This window comes from Mugil cephalus, chromosome 2, assembly GCF_022458985.1.
Source record: "Mugil cephalus isolate CIBA_MC_2020 chromosome 2, CIBA_Mcephalus_1.1, whole genome shotgun sequence".
Taxonomy (NCBI): Eukaryota; Metazoa; Chordata; class Actinopteri; order Mugiliformes; family Mugilidae; genus Mugil; species Mugil cephalus.
In genome coordinates this window covers 23,359,618-23,382,280 of record NC_061771.1, presented here as the reverse complement: position 1 = coordinate 23,382,280, position 22,663 = coordinate 23,359,618, and the positions used below count along the sequence as shown (strand labels likewise).

Sequence of the window (22,663 nt, the reverse complement as noted above, 5' to 3'; positions counted from 1 at the left end):
TAAGTCAGTACTAAGATGTGACATCATGCCAGACATATCCTTCTCAGTTTCAGTCTGTTGTTGCTGTATGTTTCTCTCAATGTAAGCTTCTTGGAATGGAGACTCCAACAGGGACGTTGGTGTTAGTTCTTCAACTCCAACTTCATCATTTTGCAGGTGTCCCTTTGTCTCTTCCCTATCTGGTCTTCTAAATCTTCACTTTTCAGTATCCTTTGTTCACAGGTCTCATGGACTAGATCCTCTACTCCATGGCGTTGTCTGGTCACTGGTGTTTCCTTGAGGAATTGATCTAAGTCAGTACTAAGAAGTGACATCATGCCAGACATATTCTTCTCATTTTTAGTCTGTTGTTGGTGTATGTTTCTCTCAATGTAAGCTTCTTGGAATGGAGACTCCAACATGGACGTTGGTGTCAGTTCTTCGACTCCAACTACATCATTTGGAAGGTGTCCCTTTGCCTCTTCCCTTACCTGGTCTTCTAAATCTTCACCTTTCAGTATCCTTTGTTCACAGGTCTCATGGACTAGATCCTCTACTCCATGGCGTTGTCTGGTCACTGGTGTTTCCTTGAGGTATTTATCTAAGTCAGTACTAAGAAGTGACATCATGCCAGACATATCCTTCTCAGTTTCAGTCTGTTGTTGCTGTATGTTTCTCTCAATGTAAGCTTCTTGGAATGGAGACTCCAACATGGACGTTGGTGTTAGTTCTTCAACTCCAACTTCATCATTTTGCAGGTGTCCCTTTGTCTCTTCCCCTATCTGGTCTTCTAAATCTTCACTTTTCAGTATCCTTTTTTCACAGCTCTCATGGACTAGATCCTCTACTCCATGCCATTGTCTGGTCACTGGTGTTTCCTTGAGGTATTTATCTAAGTCAGTACTAAGAAGTGACATCATGCCAGACATATTCTTCTCAGTTTCAGTCTGTTGTTGGTGTATGTTTCTCTCAATGTAAGCTTCTTGGAATGGAGACTCCAACATGGACGTTGGTGTTAGTTCTTCAACTCCAACTTCATCATTTTGCAGGTGTCCCTTTGTCTCTTCCCTTATCTGGTCTTCTAAATCTTCACTTTTCAGTATCCTTTGTTCACAGGTCTCATGGACTAGATCCTCTTCTGCATGGCTTTGTCTGGTCACTGGTGTTTCCTTGAGGAATTGATCTAAGTCAGTACTAAGAAGTGACATCATGCCAGACATATCCTTCTCAGTTTCAGTCTGTTGTTGCTGTATGTTTCTCAAAATGTAAGCTTCTTGGAATGGAGACTCCAACGTGGACGTTGGTGTTAGTTCTTCAACTCCAACTTCATCATTTTGCAGGTGTCCCTTTGTCTCTTCCCCTATCTGGTCTTCTAAATCTTCACTTTTCAGTATCCTTTGTTCACAGCTCTCATGGACTAGATCCTCTTCTGCATGGCTTTGTCTGGTCACTGGTGTTTCCTTGAGGAATTGATCTAAGTCAGTACTAAGATGTGACATCATGCCAGACATATTCTTCTCAGTTTCAGTCTGTTGTTGGTGTATATTTCTCTCAATGTAAGCTTCTTGGAATGGAGACTCCAACAGGGACGTTGGTGTTAGTTCTTCAACTCCAACTTCATCATTTTGCAGGTGTCCCTTTGTCTCTTCCCCTATCTGGTCTTCTAAATCTTCACTTTTCAGTATCCTTTGTTCACAGGTCTCATGGACTAGATCCTCTACTCCATGGCGTTGTCTGGTCACTGGCGTTTCCTTGAGGTATTGATCTAGGTCAGTACTAAGAAGTGACATCATGCCAGACATATTCTTCTCAGTTTTAGTCTGTTGTTGGTGTATGTTTCTCTCAATGTAAGCTTCTTGGAATGGAGACTCCAACATGGACGTTGGTGTTAGTTCTTCGACTCCAACTACATCATTTGGAAGGTGTCCCTTTGTCTCTTCCCCTATCTGGTCTCCAAAATCTTCACTTTTCAGTATCCTTTGTTCATAGGTCTCATGGACTAGATCCTCTACTCCATGGCGTTGTCTGGTCACTGGTGTTTCCTTGAGGTATTGATCTAAGTCAGTACTAAGAAGTGACATCATGCCAGACATATTCTTCTCAGTTGTATTCTGTTGTTGGTGAATACTTCTCTCAGTGCAAACTTCTTGGAATGGAGTCTCCAAAAAGGACATTGGTGTTAGTTCTTTGACTTCAGTCATATTAGACTGCATCTGTTCATGCCCCACCACATTTATCCCAGGCACTTCCCTTTCATGTCCAAATATAAACGTGTGGTCTTCAATAGTTGCACAGTCTGAGTCTAGGGTTGCTTCATCCATTATTTTACCTTTATTTTCATTTGTGGTAAATGTGAGAATTTCTTCAGTTTTACCCCTTGTTAAAATAATTTGTTCAAACTTTTCCTGAACTGTATCGTCTTCTGATGGCTGCCTTTCCACGGGCTTAGCTTTTAGACATTCAACCAAGTCCCCCTTCATTAAGAACTCCATTCCTGACATATCTGTTTCTTCTGTGGAGGCCTGGCTTTGCTTTCTTATGTGGATTTCTTGAAGTGGTGGCTCCTTCATTTTGACTGCTATTACTTCACTCTCAGTGTGTGTAAAGGATTGTTTGCTGCCATGATCAACTGATACATTGTCTTTACTAGCTTCATGAATTCTCTCTTCCAGTGAAGGTATTATGCAATTTTCTTCTCTTTTTGTAGAATAGGCAAGCTTTTCATTGGCCTTTTTGTGCATCTCTGTGAGTTCTTCAGAATGCTCTTCTTCCTCTGAGCTGGAATGTGAGGTTCTTATATTAACACTTGTGTCTGAAGATTCAGCCATGCCTTCATGCTTGGGACTCTCAGGACTTATGTCTTCTGTGAAATAAGATTTAAAACAGGGGCTAAGGACTGATTCTGGATGTGTATCTGAATGATCAGTCAAGTTCTCTGGTGGCTCCAGCTGACAGCTGACTTCTGCAGGTGTTGATGTGTGTCTGAACCGCTGGTACTCAAGATTTTCCTCCAGTTCAGCCTTTATGTCAGCACTGAAGTCCTCAGATGGTCTGCGATCAGGGCTGATCTGTAACATTACATATTGGTCAACATCTTTCTGTGATTGGAAATTTTTGTTATTCTGTATTTGGATTTCCAATTTTGACTCAGGCGTGGGACTCTCTTCAGGTCTCTGAATCTCATAAGGACTTACTGATTCAACTAGTCCACTTTTCAAAGGTTCTTGTCCTGTCTGGAATGTTTTCATCAGTTCCTTCACAGACATGGAGTCTTGATCTGATGACCCAAGCACGTTGCTGTCGCCTTTTACATCAAACTTCATTGTTTCAGAAGGTTTTACTGTCTTTCCAAAAGCACTGCCTGGATTTAACAGTGACTCATTTCTGATCAAGCTTAGTGCTTGATCATATATTTCTGTTTGGTCATATTTCTTGTAAATTTCACTTGGTTCATAAACACTGGTGGGGCTTTGGGTTTGTATGTGTAATTCTGGAGTCTTTGTTCGAGTGAGTTGTGTCTGTTCAGAATCTCCTGAATCAGATTTCATTGTTGAAACAGAAGAAGCCATAGCTTTGTGATCAGAAAGCACCACTTGCGTTTTTGAGGATTCTTTCCCAATCTGGAAAGTTTTCATCAGCTCCTTAACAGACAAAGACTGGTTTTCTGACAATTCCGTCTCTCTCTGTGGGCTAACACTCCCACTGTCACACTGAACTGAATCATCAAATTTTACTGTCTTCAGCGAATCATCTAGAGAGTTTTCTCTGAGTGCACTAACTGGTTCATCATCTGTGTTGTCATGTAAGGTTGCATCACTTTGCAAAAGGACCATAGTGATGCCCTTAGCTTGGCTTTGTGAACTTACAGTACTTTTTGGAGTAGTCATCTCTTCAGAATCTGATTCGGTTATCAGTGATGAAATACATGAAGCTACAGTTTGGTGTTCAACAGACTTAGTCTTAGTTTTGGGGTCTGTCTGCCCAGTTTGGAATGTTTTCATCAACTCTTTGACAGATGCAGACTCATTCCTTGGCACCTCTCTCTGTGGGCTAATGCCTCCAGCTTCACATTGAACTGAATCTTCAAATTTGACCGTCTTTTTCAAACGTGAAACATCTGTAGTTAACAGAGATTCACGAGAATTTTCTCTGAGTATACTAACTGGTTTATCTTCTAAATCCGTGTTGTCACATATGTTGGCATTACTCTGTAAATTGACCATTGTGATTTTCTTTGCTTGGCTTTGTGACCCTTGCCCCAGTGTAGGTTGTTGTTCAGTTTCCTGCATCTCTTTAGAATCTTCTGATTCAGATTTCAACACTGAAATACTTGAAGTCATGGTTTGGTGTTCAAGAGACTCAGCTGGCTTAGTTTTGTCTTTCTGTCCAGTTTGGAATGTTTTCATCAGCTCCTTTACAGAAGCAGGCTTGTTCTCTGGCACCTCTCTCTGTGGGTTAATGCCTCCAGCTGCAATTTGAACTGTATCATCAAACTTTACTGTGTTTTTCAAATGGGAACCATCTGAAAGAGATTCACCAGAATCTTCTCTGAATATACTTAGCGACTGATTTTTTTGGTCTGTATTGTCATACATGTAGTCATCGCTTTGTGAATGAACAATTGTGAGTCTCTCAGCTTGACTATGCAATTCTGGATCCTGTGTAGGTCTCTGTTCAGCTGCCAGCATCTCTTCAGAATCTTCTGATTCAGATTTCAACATTGAAACACAAGGGGAATCCATTGCTTTGTGTTCAAAAAGTCCAGATTTATTTTTTGATGGGTCTTGCCCAGTTTGGAATGCTTTCATGAGCTCCTTCACAGACATAGTCTCCTCTAATCTTTCTGTCTGAGATCTGGGAGATTTGGGAACTGTGGGAAGATCTGGCATGACACCTTCTACGGTCTTTGTTGTTGGGGCAGAAGACTTTGTCTCATAAGGAAATTTAGTATTCTTTTGCATCTCCTCTTCAGCTTTGCTCTGTAAAGCTTTAACTTTGTCCTTTATAGATCCTATGGGTGTTTCCACCACTAAAGGAGAAGCTGGAGGATCCATGACTGGGTTGGTTACAAGGCTGTTGTCTTTAAGAAGAGCATCATCATCCAAAGATTCCACAGAACTCATCCTTTCCAGCTCTCCCTCAGAGCTGCTACACCCAGAACGCTCTCTGTCCCTAAGTTTCTTCCTAATAGGTTTCTTGATATCAGGGGGTCGCCGTTTGCCATCACGCTTTACAATACTATGTTCAGGACTATCTTGGAGGAGATCTTCTTGAGAACTACATGTCATAACTGGCCTCTGTTCCATGTATTCTTCCATGTCCATGTCCATGCTGAGTTGTGAAGCCATGCTTTTCATATTTCTGACCCCCGTGTCAGATCTACCTAAATCATGTGTCTCAATGCTAAACACTGATTCCTCGCCAGCCTTTGCATCATAGAATGAATATTTATCATCTTTAGCAGCATCTTGTTGCGTCTTCTGTCTGCTGGTGTTTACCCAGTCTTTTTCACTTTCTCCAGACTTTTCTGGCCTGCCTTTCAACAAATACTCTTTTTCCCCCAACCTCCTAGCATCAGCTCTCTCTTCATATGCATCTGCGATAAAAGCAGCAGGTATTTTAATGTCCGACATGTCTGACAGGAGATCCGGGCTTGCAAGTGTGGCAGGGTCAAGAGGGTGGTAAGTTCTCGGGGAGAATGTCTCAGTTGATTCAGATTCATCATCTTCAATATAAAAAATATCATAACCAAAAAGGGCAAAGAACACAAGGGACAAATGAAGTGGGAAAGAGAGACATCACAAAACTGTCATCAAGGCAATGGCATCAAAAATCCATCTTCAGTTCACAGCGTAAGAAGAAGACTGACAAGGCAGATAATAGAGGAGTCTTGAAAAGAAGGCCAAAAAGAAGATGACAAAGAAGTCCAGAAGAGTTTGAAGGGGAGTAGAGCAGCAACAGCACAAGCAAAGCCAGAAGGAGTAACAAAACGGGTCAAATGTAGACGAGAGTAATATTTAATCTAATTTGTTTGAGTATATATATTCATAAACTTCAAACACAAAATATACAAAGGAACCAAATGGAAGAGAGACCTACGTAGAGACCTACGTAGGGAATGAAATGGAACAAGGATACCAGACAAACAAAACTTCTCAAGATTGCTGAAGTTATAAATAGTCATGTCTGCCCACAACTTAAACATTTTGACAAGGTTTCAGATGGGCAATAAATGTCAAATAACAGTATACCTGTTACTGTTTTTTTGTTTGTTTAACAGGTTTTTACAAAAAATTGTATCTAGAAGCAATTGGAAACTTAAGTTAAAATTATTAGCATTAGTAATTAGCATTAACCTTGTGTTACTAGTTTACATACAGGAATAAATTAGTGATGTAAAAATAATGCAAAACTGACTTAAAGTATAACTCAATTATGCATGAATGCATCTAGACATGAAGGTGGGTAAATGAAAAATAAATGTGTATTTGAGGTAAATACTAATAAATGAATAATGAGGACAATGACAATGAAGACAATGGATGACTAAAATTAACATGCAACCAACATGCCACTGGTAAAAATGTATGTAAATAGAGAAGAAATGAAAGAAAAATATATCTGGTCAAAAATAATATTTCTTAAATACAAAACAATATATATATATTTATTTTTGAATTTCCTCTTATCCTGACTATCCAAAGAATTCCACATGGATTTAAAAATAATAATGTTTTGACCATATAGAATTAATTAAAAAAGGAAAAGGTCAAAGTAAATGCAGAAACTTAAAACGCTAACAGGGAGGAGATAGTCGGTGGAGTTTGAAGTGAGGGGAGCCGTAGCATAGCTGCTAGTGCCAAACATGTAACTACACACAGTGTTAGTAGAGCGGGGTTGAGCAGGGTTAAACTAAAGGAAAGGTAACATGTATAGATCAGCACATACAGGTTGTTATATTTCTAAACTAATAGTTCGCAACCTTTATGACCAGTAATTGCATGTCAATCAAGGAATGTGTCTTCAGCCTAGACTGTGTTGTTTTGTAAAGAAAATTATATATACATATTTATTTAACTATAAATACTGAATGTGTTGTAAACTGACAATCCAAACTAACCTGACAATCCAAACATGAGACATAAATAACTTACATTTCTTGTCACTCTTCTCACTCTGCAAAACAAAAAGACAATATCAAATATTACAGTTAGCTACGACAGCCTTTCCATGCAATGTACAGTTGTATCAAACAAACTTTATTTACCTCCTCGTCTGCATCTTGGTCTGAATCAGACTCCTGAAGAAAGGAATAAAACAAAGAGCAAACAACAATGCAGTTCATGCACCTGAGAATAACTTACTTTAAATATAGAAACGCAAATTCAAGATATTCAGACTGACCTTTGAGTACGTAGGGAGGGTGATGTTCAAGTTGCAGATAGCATTGTGGTTAAGACTGCGGTATGTGCGTGGTTCCTTGGTGAAGGACAAGCGACCACATGGCTCCTGTGCTGTGTCTCTTATCTGCTCATTAACGCAACAAATCAGTCAATGGACTGCATATATTTGGATTTCTGAAACTCTAAAGTGTAAGATGTGGACACAATGCCTGTATAGCGGTACCTTAATAAAGAGGGCCAGTCTGTTCTCTTTAAAGGCAAAGAAACTGAACACGTGGTGCTGTCCACTCTTGGTAAGAGGCACCAGATTTCCAAAACAGTCAGCAAATATAGGTTTTCCCTCCAGTACCTGTATGTTGATATGTTGCAACACAAAAAAAATCATTACCGTCTAACAAGAACCTCTGTTACGAGGAATTAATTGGTAGATTTTTGTCTGTTCTAACTTCTTTAGATACAAGTTTCATTTCCTACACCCCTAAGGTTTCGCTACACTTTCTTTATAATCTGCTTCTGTTTTTTTGCTCTGCATTATGGGTTATGGGTACTGACACATCAAGAATTACGTCATAATCTATCCCCCCTCATCGAACTGCACCTCAACATCTCGACTGCGGGCCACTTCAGTGAAGTTCTCCTGCTGCTCCAAGGTCTTGTCCATCTTGTCATCCGTCATGCAGAAACAGCGCAGGCGTGCCTCAATGGGGTCCAGAGTCTTAGCAAAAATGACAAACTTAGCCATGTATGGGACACAGATGATTTCTCTGTACAGCTGAGAACCAAAACTAACAGACTCCTGGACCTGACGGCAGTCTATCAGCCAGAACCTATAAATATGAAAGAGACTTATAGTTAGTAACTAACACAGATTAGCAAAAATAAATAAATACATAAAAAAATCTGAGCTTGAAAGAGGATTGCAGAGCTAATATAAAAATGTCAGATATCAGTCAAAAAATAAAAAGGATTTACCGTGCCGACACGTTTGTTGTAAAGGAAACACATTGGTTAACAAAGGTGAGAGGTGTGGAGCCGGTGATGTCCTCCCATTGGGCAGGAGTGGTTCCACCTGAGACACAGAAGTGGGATTTGTTACCCAACCTGTTACAGGGATTCACACATTTGTTGCACTTTTTTAGAAAGGGAAAATACAACAGTTTACGCTGTTGCTAATCCGACATACGCTGCTGGAAGCAAAACCGAGTCAACAACTTGACGACAACTTCTATTGTTTGCTGATACGGGGATTCATTACTCCCTCGACTTACCTGTGATACTGCAGAGCAATCGTAAAGTGGGCGTCTCCCCGCTGAATACTGCGCCTGGCCCGTCACTGTTGGAGGTCTTGGGAATGGGGATCGTCATGGTGATCGGTTTGTGGAACTTCCTCCTTCTTGGCTCCAGTGTGACGATTGGGCTGAATGTGGCTTTGTTGCCGAGAGTCTTTCTCACCAGCTCAACATCAATTGGCTGAGCCTAGGACAAGGTACAAAAGGGTATAAACTATTTAGGCTGCCTTAAATTTGAGCAGTCTATTGATACATGAGTAATGAAGAAATGCACTGTAAGTACCTGTAGGCCAACTCTTATCTTCTTAGTAAGGGCTCCTTCAGGGAAGACAGCCTGGACCTGGGGCACGAGAGTACTACTTAGGACTCCGCCCTCTGGACCAATCAAATGACTGTCCTGCTTTATCCTTGACACCACAGCAAAATATTGTGGGAAGTCTCTGGTGATGATGCGGCATATTCTTTTCTTCTCCAGCTCCTCAGGGGAATCAAGTTCTGGGAAGACAGATATATATATAAAGTATTAAAAATACATTTACACTACAGTACTATAGCCTGTTTATGTCATTTTTTGTTAAATTTTCTGTTCTGGCATGTCATGATTCAGTTGCGTTATCTTACTTTCATCCATGCCGTTGAGTATCTGGTTCAGCTCCTCTTCAGTGAAGTCACAGTGGTGTTCCTTCCAGCTCTCCCCCGTTTCACTCCTCAAGATCACAAGCTCTCTCTCTGTGCCCCGCAGAGCAGCAAAATGGGGGATTTCTACAATCACAGGCCTAAAAGGGGTGACAAGATAGTCAAATAAAATCTGCACTTGGAAGTAAATTTGCGGTACAAGTTTGCCAGGGGTTGACTTCTGCGAAAAACTGAGAAAATAATATGGTGCTTGGGTTGACATACACCTTGCAAGCAGAACAAAGAAAAACCTATGATTTGAATGTGAGCATCTCATGCTGAGTAACACAAATAGTCACACTGAAAAAACACAAAAATGTAACAGGAACATCCACTCCACACCACAAGAACAGAACCTTAATAGAAACAAGACTGGGGTAGAGGTGCAGAGTAGACAGGGGGAAGGGTGAAGGTAACTTAAAAACACACAAGTCAGGTGGATTCAGATAAAGACTTAAACTAATATAGCACCAAGAAACAAAGGGAGTAACAAAATTAAAATAAATTAATCCAAAAGCATATCGTGGAAAAACTTAAAAAGCATGTAGCCTAAGGTGGACACTGGCAAATATATAGGTGACCAGGATTTCAGGGTTCCGTGGTCCTACCCGAGGAACTTGGTTCCTGGAGGACCCAACTGCAGGATGCGACTGACCAGGCTCTCACCCTCATTCAGAGGGGGTGGAGCTGTGGGAAGGTGGAGCTTACTGATCCGTACGCAGCACAGAGGAGTGGAGAAGAAAGTATGAACACACCACACAACTGTATAAACGCAGTCACACAAGCCACACTCAAACACGAACCCACGAACAAACCCACACTCACCCCAGGAACTGGGCTCCGGTGGGTCCCACTTCTATGATGCGACCAGCCAACCCCTCTCCCTCCACCATGGGGGGCATGGAGGCCAGCCGATGCCTCTTCACCAGCCTGCACGTCACCCGTGTAGGCGCAGAACACTTTCTTGGGGGCACAATGATTCGCAGACCATTGTGGCGACAACCACGCATAGCTCCGCCTCTGGCGTCTACCATGAAGCTGACCAGGAAGCTAAAGAAAAACACCCAGTAATGGATGAACTGCTTTCTAAAGACACAGAGATATAGTCTGTCTATGAACCTTCATGCAGGTAAGGCAAACGAAGCAAAAAAGAAGGGCTGTTTTTTTGACCTGAGTAGACATAACAACAGGAAGGACTCTGTAAATAATGCTCAATTCAAATTCATTCCTTTCAGATTTAACTTGCAAGACAGGCAAGCAAGGAGGAGGACAGTGAACAAGATTCTATATTGAGGAGAGCATGAGCGAATAGGTGTGAATGATGGTTGCATGTCTTCAGGCAAGCAGGATTTCTGGGTAGATTTTCTGTGTATGAAATGTTCACAAGTGTGTGAAGTTACAAAAAAATATGGGAGGCCATCACAACATGGAATGGAGACCTACAAGGGATCATAATGTGGCCGGTATTCTAAATTCTTCTTATTGCACGGTTATATCTGACTTTATTACAGGTTGTTTAGTACTACACTGTCTAGTCCGGCTGCTGCTCTGGTCCATGAAAATACTCACTGCTGCACCAAATATGTATCAACCTCCTGAGACCCGGCATCCTCATATGGGGACACTATATTTTAGGTTTGTGGCAACTTATTCTGCTCCATTTAGACCTGTTGCCTACATAAAGAGACACTTTTGTCTTGCTAGTGAAGGGTGAATGCACTTGTTTATTTATGCTTATTAGCTTTTCTAGTTTGATATGACTTGTTTGAGAACGTTGGGATTTCACTGTTTCTAGTTTTATATTTTGGTACTCATTGGTGACTTAAATTGTAATATACACTGAAATAATCTCTATGTCTACATAATTTCTTTCAAAGAATACTTTTAGTTCAAAGATGACGCTTTTGTTTTAAACTTCTTAGGTCCTACTAATCCCAAATACCGGAAGATCTTAATCTTATCTTATCTTAAAGAAATTAACTTGCATTCCATACAAATGCTTGGGCCTCGGGAGGTTAATCTACAAATAAATACAACAAAATAAATATAGTGCGTAGCATTTACTAAACCAGTTATTTTGTGGAATACTGAACATTTTATTCATGGCACAACAGTTCAAGATGGGAAAAACCAGCTGACTTGGCTGGATGTGGAAGTTGGACGGCCACTTTACTGATTTACAACATTTTAAATCAATAATTAAACAAAGAATAACAACCTCGGCCTTTAAGGACTATCCAGTTCAATTTAAGCTGTAATAAACAACCTCCTCCGCACTCCCACTACCATATAAAAACTGTAATACTGTGTTTTCATTTTGATGCTCAAGATTCAAGAAGTCAGTATCTGTATCAAAAGAAAGAAACTGGTTAGAGCCTCTCTAGTGAACAATACAAGGTGAAGCCATGCCTTACAAAAAAAGTCATGCAAGACGAATGAGAATGAGAAGGTTATTTAAGAGTGACTGAGGGGGAGAAAAACAAGGACAGAAAGTAGAGAAGCCAAAACAAAGAGTATCACCTGCTGTTGTCATGGTCTAGGCATGGAGAGGAGCGGCTAGCAGCAGAACACAACCAAACGAACACACAGCGGCACGCACACGTTCACAAACACGGACAAGAGAAGGGATGGAGAGAGAAGCAACACCAAGAGGATACACACCAAGAGAAAGAGAGAATAAACAGTGAGTAAAGATGAGACAAAAGTGACCACACATAAGAATACACAGCAGTAAAGATAAAAAAAAAAAAAAACAAGCAAGAAGAGTAAAAACCACAGATGTGAAGGAGTGGAAAATAATGCAAGGACAAATTAAATTGACTTGGAAGTGACACACACATACACCTAACAACAAAGAAAAGTATGTGAGAGATGGAATCTCCACGTCAAGATATAATGAACACTGTTTAGGGCCCTATGTTTGTGTGATGACCTGCACAAGCCAGACTGAATGCACAGGTGAGTGAGCAGCTGCAAACACGTAGGAGGTTCCCTGAAATGAGGCACTGGGAAAGTGCATTGTTGTTATTTTGGAGGAGAACATGTCTTTAACTTTGCACAATATATGTCCATTGAAAACAAATCAACAAACATTCAAATCATTGTTTTAAAAATACATGTTGTGATTGGTGAAGCAACTTTAGAGTCGGTTAGAGTCGTGTTGTGGCGCTGCACGCACAGTGTGTGATAAAAAATAAATAAATAAAACAAAAGATGCATTTGGAGACAACCCCATAGTTTATACATCCAAGAGACACTGCAGCTTTGCACACTAAAATAGGGCCCTTAGCCTGAATCCAAATGTCCACCCTGCAGATGTGCAGACTGAGTTTTCATATATACAACAATGTGCTCATCGCCGGCATGTCAAATCTGCACGGGTGCTGGGTGGAGAGAGGATCAAACTCACTTTGAGGCTTAAAGCATTCGTGTGTTTTCATGCAGCTCAACTGAAATCCCTGAACGCTTCATTCAACGGCATTGCTACTGGCAATTTAGGCCAGACAACGTTTAAGCCAGTCACTGCTATTTTCCCATTGTCATATTTTGACTGACGTTAAATAAAAAATAAAAAAAAGTAGTAGATTTCACTAAAAAGTTGACAAATAGTGCAGGCATCGTCTGAGTCATAAGACATATGGACAGAATGCCTAGTGAAGCTTTATTTTTCCATGTGTTTAGCTGGATTGTGAGTGACTTCTTAAGCAAAGTGGGCTCCTTCGAAGTCCACAGAGAGTACACTGCTGGGGACAACCCCCAGTACCTGCAGACTTGATGGAAACCTGACTACGAATGTGTGAATTCGGATTCACTTTTGCACAAAGAACTTGCGGAATTGCATGTGAGAATGTGTGTTTGTCTACCCAGAGTGCAGCAGACTGGAGGACAGCACGACGTTATCGAGGTGCTCGGCGCCCCAGCTAAGGCGGTACGATTCCTTGTCGTGCTCTCTCGACAGTGCCGACACCTGCAACGCAGCAGACACCGACAGGTTGGTTGGAGCGACCACGATGCCGCCAGCGCACACCATAAACTTTCAGTTAAGCTCTGTCCTCACCTGCTGACTCGTAAACATTTCATCGATGAGAACTCCCTCTCTCTGGTGGAAACTTTGGTGAATGGGAGTAAGATGAAGCCTGTTGGGAAACCAAGGTGGATGAGTCTCTCTGCATGTATCGGTTTGACTGTAGGTGCACATCAAACAGAAGAAGAAGTGATTTCACACGTGAACGCCAACAATGCTGTTTTGACCTGTCCAGGTTGTGACTCATGTCGCTGAAGCCATCCAGGTAGTGTCCTGGAAGGGAATCATCCCCCAGCTCCCGGAGATCCTCCGCTCTCAGATACTCTCCTCCATCACCAGTCATCGTGTCCTCACCTGGAAAACGGACATAACGTTAAACACAAAAAATACCAGCAGCTCTTTTTGTCAGCGTTAGGAAAAATACTGGATCTTTTCTGCATCTATTTATTGATTAAATAATTATAATTTAACACCCTGAGATCACTGGTTTGGTTAGGGGGACTGAATTTAATTTTGGAGACAACATCCGCCAAAATCTTCAAGGTGTTAGTTTCCACCAGTTAGTGCCAATGGTGCACACTCCACTGAATTTCCATTGAGACACAAAGAAACTGTAAATTGCACCACAACAAAACACACCCACATCAACTTCATTGTCTTTCTGTGCAGTTAATACGGGATTTAGAAAACTGAGAACAGCAGGCTAAAGACACAGTTCTCAGGAGTCTTTTTTTTTTTTTTTGTCTGCACACCAAGCTGGAAAAGCAATTTTGGAGTACCTTCCATCGCCACTGACATCGCACATAATGGCTCGTCTTCAAGCCTCAGAGCTATAAAACATACAGTTTTTAGACAAAACTGCTACAAAACTAATTTTTTAAGTTATAATATCTAGCGTTTGCCATAGCTGAAATGTTTTTGCCAGTAATACACTGAACTTGTTATAGAGCAGTAGCAGAACAACATGTTTGCAATGTGTTTTTAAAGGTGTTCTTAACTTTGTTTAAAGTAACTCACCCTCTTCATCAGACACGTCAAGGATCTCAGTCATGGTCTCTGGAACATTGAGCTTGTGTTTCTCTGTGACCGTCTGATGTTACACCCATTCGTAGAAGTAGAATAAGATAGAATAAGAGGAATGATAAATGGAGAATGTAGGGAAATTGAAAAAGAAAAAATTTGGAGTCTGAAGGCATCACAAGCTTACTGTTGTCGTGGTGATGACCTCCTCTGTGACGACTTTCAGGGTGTCCACCACGGAGATGTAGCCCAGGCGCTTGGCAATCGACAGAGCCGTGTTTCCGTTCTGTCGGAGAGGAAGACGTAGCATCCATGTTCTCACCCAACGTTTCACAATATCATTTTAAATAACGAGAGTAGAGGAAACACTTTTCTGTCTTACCACTGTAGTAGTGTTGGGCTTGGCCCCATGCTGCAGTAGCACGTTGATTATGTGTGTGTTCCCTTGTTGTGCCGCCTGGTGGAGCGGTGTGTAGCCATTCTGTGATCAACATGAAGATGAAAACATTTTGTTTAGTAGCTGTAAAAACTAAAATGAAAGGGATTCTTATTGAGTTTCAAATTCTAAAATACAGTACCTTAGTTTTGGCATTGACGCTGGCACCTTGCTGTAACAGGAAGTTGACCATCTTGACATTTCCATAGTGGCATGCCACAATCAGAGGAGTATATCCAAGCTGTGTGGAGGAGGAGCAAGAGAGAAATATGCTATTATTTCCAATCACTTCTTAAATGATTATTACTATTATTATATTTTTTTTTTTGCTCAGTTACAGCAAATTTAGAAAATAGTTAAAGTTACAAAACCCACACAACTTATACCATATACATTGTTATACCTCTATAAAACTAGTAGGTGGCAGATAGGCAGTAGGCTCAGCTGGTGCAGTGAACAGGCATTGACTAGATTTTGTGTGTGTATGCCTTTTGTGTTTACATGCACGAGTGTATATGTTTGTACTTTAGTTTGCTGGTCCAAGTTGGCGTCACGCTTGGCTAGTACTTCCGCTGCGTTAACCCTGTCTTCCTGGGCTGCGAGATGCAGGGGAGTCAGTCCATTCTGTAACACATAAAGGGACATGAGTGAACGCATAAATAAACCAAACTGTTTACGTCACTGCCGCTCGTTTCACATTCTGGAGGGGTGACTTGTAATCGAACTGCGAACACAACGACGGCGCTAAAATCTCTGTGTGACCTTGGTGGCGGTGTTGACGTGAGCTCCTTTTCCCAGCAACAGGCTGACCATCTCAGAGTGTCCTTCCTGGGCTGCCAGATGCAGAGGGCTGACTCCCTGCTTGGTTAGCGCATTGGTCTCTGCTCCGTACTCCAGCAGCGCCGATGCAATGTTCTTTTGGTTCTTTTTGGCGGCGATGTGGAGAGGAGTGTAGCCATTCTGGACACAGAGAAAGTTTAGCGGTTAAACGCTGTGATAATGATCCGAAAAGCAATGAGGAAGAGCTTCGTAACGTCACATTACAGTTTTACACTACTGTGCAAATATGCCACAGATGCCTACAACTGAACGTGCTTTGTGCCTATATAAGAGTGCATTATGCCCATCTGTGTTGGTGTTCACTGAGTCTTTGGAGCTTGTTATAAACAAGACGGCAAGATATTCTATGGGCTCAGTGAGTTGCAGTGGGTCGAGGAAACTGCTCACTGAAAAGTAAACTACACCTCAAGGTATCACGTATAAATAGTGTGAGTGTCTCAAGTTTTTCTGTCCTTTGAGATCCTTCTTCTAACCTTGGCAGTAGCATGAGGGGACGCTCCTTTATCCAGCAGCAGCAGCGCTACCTCCTGGTTGTCATAATGAGCTGCCACGTGTAGTGGAGTTAGACCATTCTGTGACAAGAAGCATTTCGTTAAATTACATATTTTTGTTTTCATCAAAACCTTGAGCGCGAATCTGCCCCTGCACGTTTTCAGCTCACCTTGCCGGCATCATCGGGGAGAGCTTTGCGCTGAAGGAGAAGTTTGGCTACATCGAGGCTTCCGTATTTTGCGGCTACGTGCAGGGGAGTGAATCCCTTCTGCAGATTTAAGGGGGAAGTTCTTCATTTAAAATACATTTCCCAACGGTTGGACACCGAAAGAGGCACATCCGTTTGGGGATCACATTATCTGTCTATATCTGTACACCATCACTCTCTGCTCACCTTGGTGGCCATTGAGTGTGACGCTCCGGCCTCCAGTAGCACAGCAGCAGTCTCTACTTGGCCCTCTCTGGCTGAAATGTGTAAAGGCGTGTATCCATTCGTGGTGGCGGCATCTGGGTGTGCCATGTGCTGCAGAAGTAGCTGGACAATATCTGTTTTCCCTAAACGGGATGCAATGTGGAGCGGGGTCTGATCCTCCTGTGGTTGAGGGGGAAAAAGTACAAAGACAAATGAAGCAGTCATGTAGAAGAAAAATGTAGAAGATTTCTTGCAGCTGGAGCTGAGGCCGTGACATGAGTTATGTGAATGTTTGTGCACTCAAGTAATTAAATGTACTTATTTTCTGTCAACAGGGAATAACTCCCAGCCACGTGCTCAGGCACTGGTGCCAGGAGCTGACTCACCCTGGCCACGGCGTCCACCAATGCTCCGTTTCTCAGCAAACAGCGGACCACTTCCATCTGACCTGCCCGTGCTGCCATGTGGAGAGCTGACTCACCACGCTGATGAGATGCAAAGACAGAACATTTATGAGCATTAATGAATGACAAACGCATCTAAGAACAGCTGCACCGTGAAACGTAACGGCGATTACTACTCACAATGTTACGGACATCTGGTGAGGCTCCATTCTGCAGCAGGAGTAGAACAATGTTGAGGTGACCCATGAAAGCAGCTACGTGGATCGGAGTCAGGCCAGACTAGAAGAAAGAAGGCAGAGAGATTCAAGAAGGGCAGTGAATCCAAATTTACCAAAAAATCTGAGAGAGATGTTGCATTTAAACCTGCAACCAGGACATCTCACCTCAGTAATTGCTTGGATGGATGCGCCATATTTGACCAGCAGTTCCATCACCTTCACTCTGTTCTTCTTACAGGCGATGTGGAGAGGAGTAAAACCATTCTGGGAGAAAGAGTATGAGAGGAATCAACAAGTACATACTACATTTCTCTACAGTGTACAGGGAATAACGGCTTCCTCTATGACAACAACTACGCTGTGGTTTCTGCTGCTGCTGCTTACACTTGTTGCAACTATATATTCTTATACAACATTATATATTTAATATCTTATGTCTTACAAGTACATAATATACATACATAATTATATTTCCACATATTTTCTTTCAAATTATTGCATCATATACAGTATATATATATATATATATATATATACACCTCTGTATATTATTAGTTCTACACATTGATAAATGGCATATTAGTACATCATCATCTGTGTGACCATTACTGTTGCCTTTTCTCTCTGTAAATGTAGTTTTGTGTGTGTATTTATGAGTCTGTATTACTGCATTTTCTTTTCTTTGTTTTAATTTTTTTTTTTATCTGAATAACCTACCAGAGCTCTAGCATTGGGATTGGCCTTCTTGTCCAGAAGCAGCTTGGTGACTCTGTAGTGGCCGCAGTGAGCCGCCACGTGCAGCGCTGTGAGGTAGTCCAGCGTGACATCATCAACAGGCGCCTGGTGCTGCAGCAGCAGTTTCACGCATTCCATGTGGTCGCCCTGGGCTGACATGTGCAGCGGGGACAGTCCGTTCTGTAACAGGTGCATCGGCAGACGTGATATGTCAGGAAAAGCGTCACAGTGAAGAAATTGCGGGAAGAAGTGGGGACATTGTGCGCCTTTCAAATGACGTGTTAATGTGATATCTTCATTGTCGCACCACTGTATCCCGTGGTAACATTTGAAATTGTTTATTTAGTGACCAATTAATGGCGCAGGCATACCCTACCTTGGTTCTGGCTAAGATGGGGGCTCCTCGCTCCAGCAGAATTTCCACTGCTGGGTCATGTCCACTCCTCGCTGCGCAGTGCAGGGGTGTCAGTCCATCCTGAATGAAAACATGCACAGACACAAGTTGTTCACACATTTATATATTGTTCATCTTTTTTGACCAAAGAGAAAGCTAACCAGCTGAAAGTTGTGATAAATAATAATAACAGGTCTCACCCTTGTTTTAGCATCTATCTGGGCTCCTCGGTCCAACAGCAGGGCCACCATATTGGTGTTGCCTCTCTTGGAGGCCACATGTAGAGGAGTTATTCCATTCTGGGAAGAGAGGAAAGGACCTTGACCACAAGTACTCAAGTATAAATCATGTCCTCAAACTTAATGCAGTAGTATTACTATTACCAGTCGATAACATGCACGAAATGCAAATATGCTAGAGTATAGTTATCAAAGGCTTAGCTTAAAAATGGAAAATTGTGATGGTAAACGGCAATGCTTTTTTCTGCAAGTCACTCATTCCCAGTGTGACAGAGAACATTTGCTCGCTATGAAGTAGAAATGGGGCTCTACCCTGGCCGTGAAGTCAACAGCGGCTCCTCTGTTCAGCAACAGGGTGGAGACATTCACGTTACCATAGTGAGCCGCGATGTGCAGAGGGGTGAACCCGCTCTGTTCAGGACAGACAAAGAGAAAGGAGGGAGGGACAGAGTGAGAGGGAAAGGAGGAGACGCATAAACCAGCCGGTGAGGTAAGACAGAAAGAGAGAAAGAGAGAAAGAACGTTGTGGGTTGAAGAAAAGAAGGCTGACTCTATGAAAGCAGCATTATGATGAGGCAGCATGCTGAAAAAAGAAATGTAAGGTGTAAGAAGAAGCATGAAAAATGAGCAAACCCCAAAATAGCACATGCAATTCATAGTGCACAAGAAATCCTTGCTGGACCGCAAGGACCATGGCTGCTAAAAAAAAAAAAAAATAAAAAAAAAAAAAAAAAGAAGTGAAGACATCTAAACTTTTTGGTTTTTGGACACTAAAAAGGTCGAAATGAAAGGTGTTAAAAACCAAAAGTCAAATACACAGAGCAACTACATGTGGCCTGGCAGCTACGTGTATCTGCTTAGATGGACAAATGGAAATTTATATATGAGCTACAAATATATAAATATCGGCAATATAGACGATTGTAGGTGGATTCTCTCCTTACCTTCCCGTTCTGATAGACATGGTGCGATTCAATTAAGAAACAGAGATAACTTAAAGATTGTGCTTCAACCAGAACAAAATCAATTATATCAACATGCTCAGAAGTTCACATGCTGTCGGTCACGAGGAGAAACAGAGCGATAAGCAAAGAGGACAAACTTATTAGAATGCTTTCAATTGTTAAGTATTAAAAAGTCTGCAATTCATTTTAATCAACGTAACTGTGAAAAATCATCTATCATAAAATGCAATAACTCTCTGTGATATATTATTCCGGCACATTGTGTTTTACTTTCAGCCATGCAGCGTGTAGTACAACGGAGTCGACTGCGTGCATTCGTGTTAACAGTATACAATTCAGACATGCAGGATTTCCCTGTGTCAGGAAAGTGTTAAGTCCGGGAGGGAAGGTCAGGACAAAAGAGCTGGAAACGATGGCAAAACAGAATCATATGCAGAGGTAAGGAGTCGGTGTACCTCTGTGGTTCTATTGACCATCATCTGGTTAGGGTGCGTGGAAAGAGAAAGGAGGGACAGGGTGTAGGGTTGTTAAGGAAAGGATGACACTTATTTAACTCAGGGTACGATTCTAAGGCTACACAATCAGAGAACTGAAAGACGAGGAAGCCCTTCACAAGGATTTTGACATTTTATTTGATTCTAGTCCTAATGGTCATGCAAATGATCATACAACATATATAAAACATGAAGGAATATCATTCAGATTGATTGAAACACACTACAGCCCAGCTTGCTTCCCCTTTCCTTCACAAATACATTACAATCCCACTCTGCCTTTCTCTATACTTCTATTCTCCTTTTGTTTACCCTTGTCCACCAGTTTCTCCCAGTGACTCCATCTCACCTTAGACTGGACATCAGCGTTGTGGTCGTTCTGGAGCAGCAGTGCGGCAGATTTGGTGTCATCTTTGCGGGCCGCGATGTGCAGAGCCGGCAGTCGCACCTTACCCTTGGTGTCGTGCTCCAGCAACAAGGAGACGACCGAGTTGTGGCCCTGCTGCAGCGCGATAGCGAGCGGCGTGAAGCCATCCTGGAGAAGCGGAGGAACAAAACAAACTATTTACGCAACAGTGTCCTCTGCAGTCTGTACGGTTTAAAGCACGTCCAGGTGTCCCACGCGCAGACATACTTCCGTCGCAATGCTTTGGTTCCCTTCGTTTTCCAGCAGGTATCGCACCACCTCCAGGTGATTCTCCTGGGCTGCCATGTAGAGCGGAGTGAAGCCATTCTAGAGAGGCAAAAGACAAATATAGCGCAAGATGCCACAAGGGATTGTTGAACAGTTTCGCCCCAACACACTTTGATCGTTCTCACCTGTGACTGAGAATTAACGTCAGCTCCTCTGTTCACCAATAGCCGGACCACTTCTTTTTGTCCGGCCAGCGAGGCAATATGGAGGGCGGTGTTTCCTTTCTGAAGAGCAAAACAAACACAAAAAACAGGTGGGTATCCCGTGTGAGCGTGAACATCTGATATTTATATCTTCAACCCATGTGATGCAAACAGGTTTTTACGCAAACGCCTTCACTGCGAATCTGTTTTGATTTACAAGAGGAGAAGGTTATGATTAATGCCAAGGGCAGAGGCAGCAGGGTGACAGATTCTGACTGTTAAGGCTGAGAAATTCACAGCGAGCCGTTTGCCAAGCAGCATAGTACGCACTCGCACTCCTCTCTCACCTCCCTGCTGAAATCAGAACACCTATGAATCCATGGCGACCTCTTTTAAAGATAAAGAATTGAAGAAAATGGTTTATTCTTTGCTATTAACGTAATTCATTTAAATATATGTTACAGAATTATATACTAATAATAATAAACTTTATTTATAAAGCTTCATAAACCAGCCCTCACGTCCGCCAACACCCCCATGAATCAAGTTTCACAGGTCAAGAGAGACAGATCGATACACATAGTGCTTTAGAACTGATACCACTGTACATATGCACTCCATACATCATCACCCTCTCTATCTTCCCGTCGCCCAACCTCCACTTTCCTCTTTCCCAATAGTTACCACGCCTCCTCCAACTCCACTTCTTTTCCCCCTTGACCTGTCTCCCCCCACGAAGGGGCCGAACATCAAACCGTCTGGCGAGCTATTCAAGCGTGACACCTTTAAATCGCGCTCCGTACCTTGGTGGAAGAGTCGACAGGTGCTCCCCTCTGCAGCAGCTCTTCCACTAAATCCTTGTGTCCCTCCTTAGCAGCCAGGTGCAACGCGTTGAGGCCGTTCTGGAGGGGGAAAAACAAACAAACAAAAAAAAAACGGATGTGGTGAAGCAATTATTACAACACTGCACGGCGCTCTCTGCTTTGCATTACAGGCATCGAGCCCCAGATTACACACCTAGGCTAATATGCATACCAGCATTGTGACATATTGCACAGATGCACAATCCAATGCATTGAAACGAAATAGTCCTCCTGCATTAAGATGCAACCACCTGTGTGTGCGACTGTAGCAGAGAAGCCTTCATTAGCATTTGTAGTAAGTCTGCAGGCAATAAATCCCAGCTGTTACTTCATTACACTGGTCAGGTATTTTTACCGTTCCGTCCAACCTGTGATTATTAAGGTCTCTTGTCAATATTAGACATAAATACTTGTGGACTTGTTTTGAGAGACACCATTTCATGAGATCGAATTCATTCAGTAATGCCCACATTTCCCCTCAGGTAAGCTCAAACCACACAGCAGAGGCCTCACATCCATCATCCAGAGCTACTGTGCAGGTTAGCAGCAACACAAGACCAGAGCGTGAACGTTTGACGCCGATAAGCACGACTTATACACTGATACAGTCATATAAAACACAGGCACGTACACACATAACACCCCTGAGGTGGACATATGTAAACACATGGAAGTGTGCGAGATTTACCTCATCCTCCATTTCTTCCATTCTGCACCGTGTCCCTTTCGAAATGCCCCAAAAACTACGGCCTTTCAAGTCTTGATTTTATCCTTCAGATTGCTCCTTTATTAAAACCAAACATCATTCTCTCTGCATGGTCTCGTTTGTGTTCGGTTCCGTCAGACGTCCGTTTTCTTCCGTATGCCTTCTTAAAAGATTCTCCACCTTAAAGATGATGGAGCTCCATCCAGTTCTCCCTCCTCCTTCCTCCTCTGCCCCCTCA

At 42.3% G+C, this 22,663-nt stretch overlaps 1 protein-coding gene across 1 annotated transcript in view; it reads right to left on the bottom strand.

Moving 5' to 3' along the window:
- Positions 1-22,663, bottom strand: part of ank2a (ankyrin 2a, neuronal) — a 74,744-nt gene that overhangs the window by 30,448 nt on the left and 21,633 nt on the right. Inside the window, exons 3-40 of the mRNA XM_047576158.1 lie at positions 21,660-21,758; positions 20,839-20,937; positions 20,654-20,752; positions 20,369-20,554; positions 19,981-20,004; positions 19,505-19,513; positions 18,873-18,971; positions 18,522-18,620; positions 18,304-18,402; positions 17,910-18,107; positions 17,358-17,456; positions 17,155-17,253; positions 16,957-17,055; positions 16,553-16,750; positions 16,328-16,426; positions 16,140-16,238; positions 15,589-15,786; positions 15,352-15,450; positions 14,969-15,067; positions 14,773-14,871; positions 14,578-14,676; positions 14,388-14,460; positions 14,150-14,200; positions 13,598-13,724; positions 13,404-13,482; positions 13,210-13,313; positions 11,867-11,902; positions 10,172-10,396; positions 9,955-10,053; positions 9,293-9,447; positions 8,955-9,166; positions 8,651-8,858; positions 8,355-8,451; positions 7,981-8,209; positions 7,606-7,731; positions 7,384-7,506; positions 7,247-7,279; positions 7,134-7,155 (exon numbers count right to left, since the gene is read on the bottom strand). Coding sequence (XP_047432114.1) covers positions 7,134-7,155; positions 7,247-7,279; positions 7,384-7,506; positions 7,606-7,731; positions 7,981-8,209; positions 8,355-8,451; positions 8,651-8,858; positions 8,955-9,166; positions 9,293-9,447; positions 9,955-10,053; positions 10,172-10,396; positions 11,867-11,902; positions 13,210-13,313; positions 13,404-13,482; positions 13,598-13,724; positions 14,150-14,200; positions 14,388-14,460; positions 14,578-14,676; positions 14,773-14,871; positions 14,969-15,067; positions 15,352-15,450; positions 15,589-15,786; positions 16,140-16,238; positions 16,328-16,426; positions 16,553-16,750; positions 16,957-17,055; positions 17,155-17,253; positions 17,358-17,456; positions 17,910-18,107; positions 18,304-18,402; positions 18,522-18,620; positions 18,873-18,971; positions 19,505-19,513; positions 19,981-20,004; positions 20,369-20,554; positions 20,654-20,752; positions 20,839-20,937; positions 21,660-21,758 — 4,297 coding nt within the window. The remainder of the gene's footprint in view (positions 1-7,133; positions 7,156-7,246; positions 7,280-7,383; positions 7,507-7,605; positions 7,732-7,980; positions 8,210-8,354; positions 8,452-8,650; positions 8,859-8,954; positions 9,167-9,292; positions 9,448-9,954; positions 10,054-10,171; positions 10,397-11,866; positions 11,903-13,209; positions 13,314-13,403; positions 13,483-13,597; positions 13,725-14,149; positions 14,201-14,387; positions 14,461-14,577; positions 14,677-14,772; positions 14,872-14,968; positions 15,068-15,351; positions 15,451-15,588; positions 15,787-16,139; positions 16,239-16,327; positions 16,427-16,552; positions 16,751-16,956; positions 17,056-17,154; positions 17,254-17,357; positions 17,457-17,909; positions 18,108-18,303; positions 18,403-18,521; positions 18,621-18,872; positions 18,972-19,504; positions 19,514-19,980; positions 20,005-20,368; positions 20,555-20,653; positions 20,753-20,838; positions 20,938-21,659; positions 21,759-22,663) is intronic.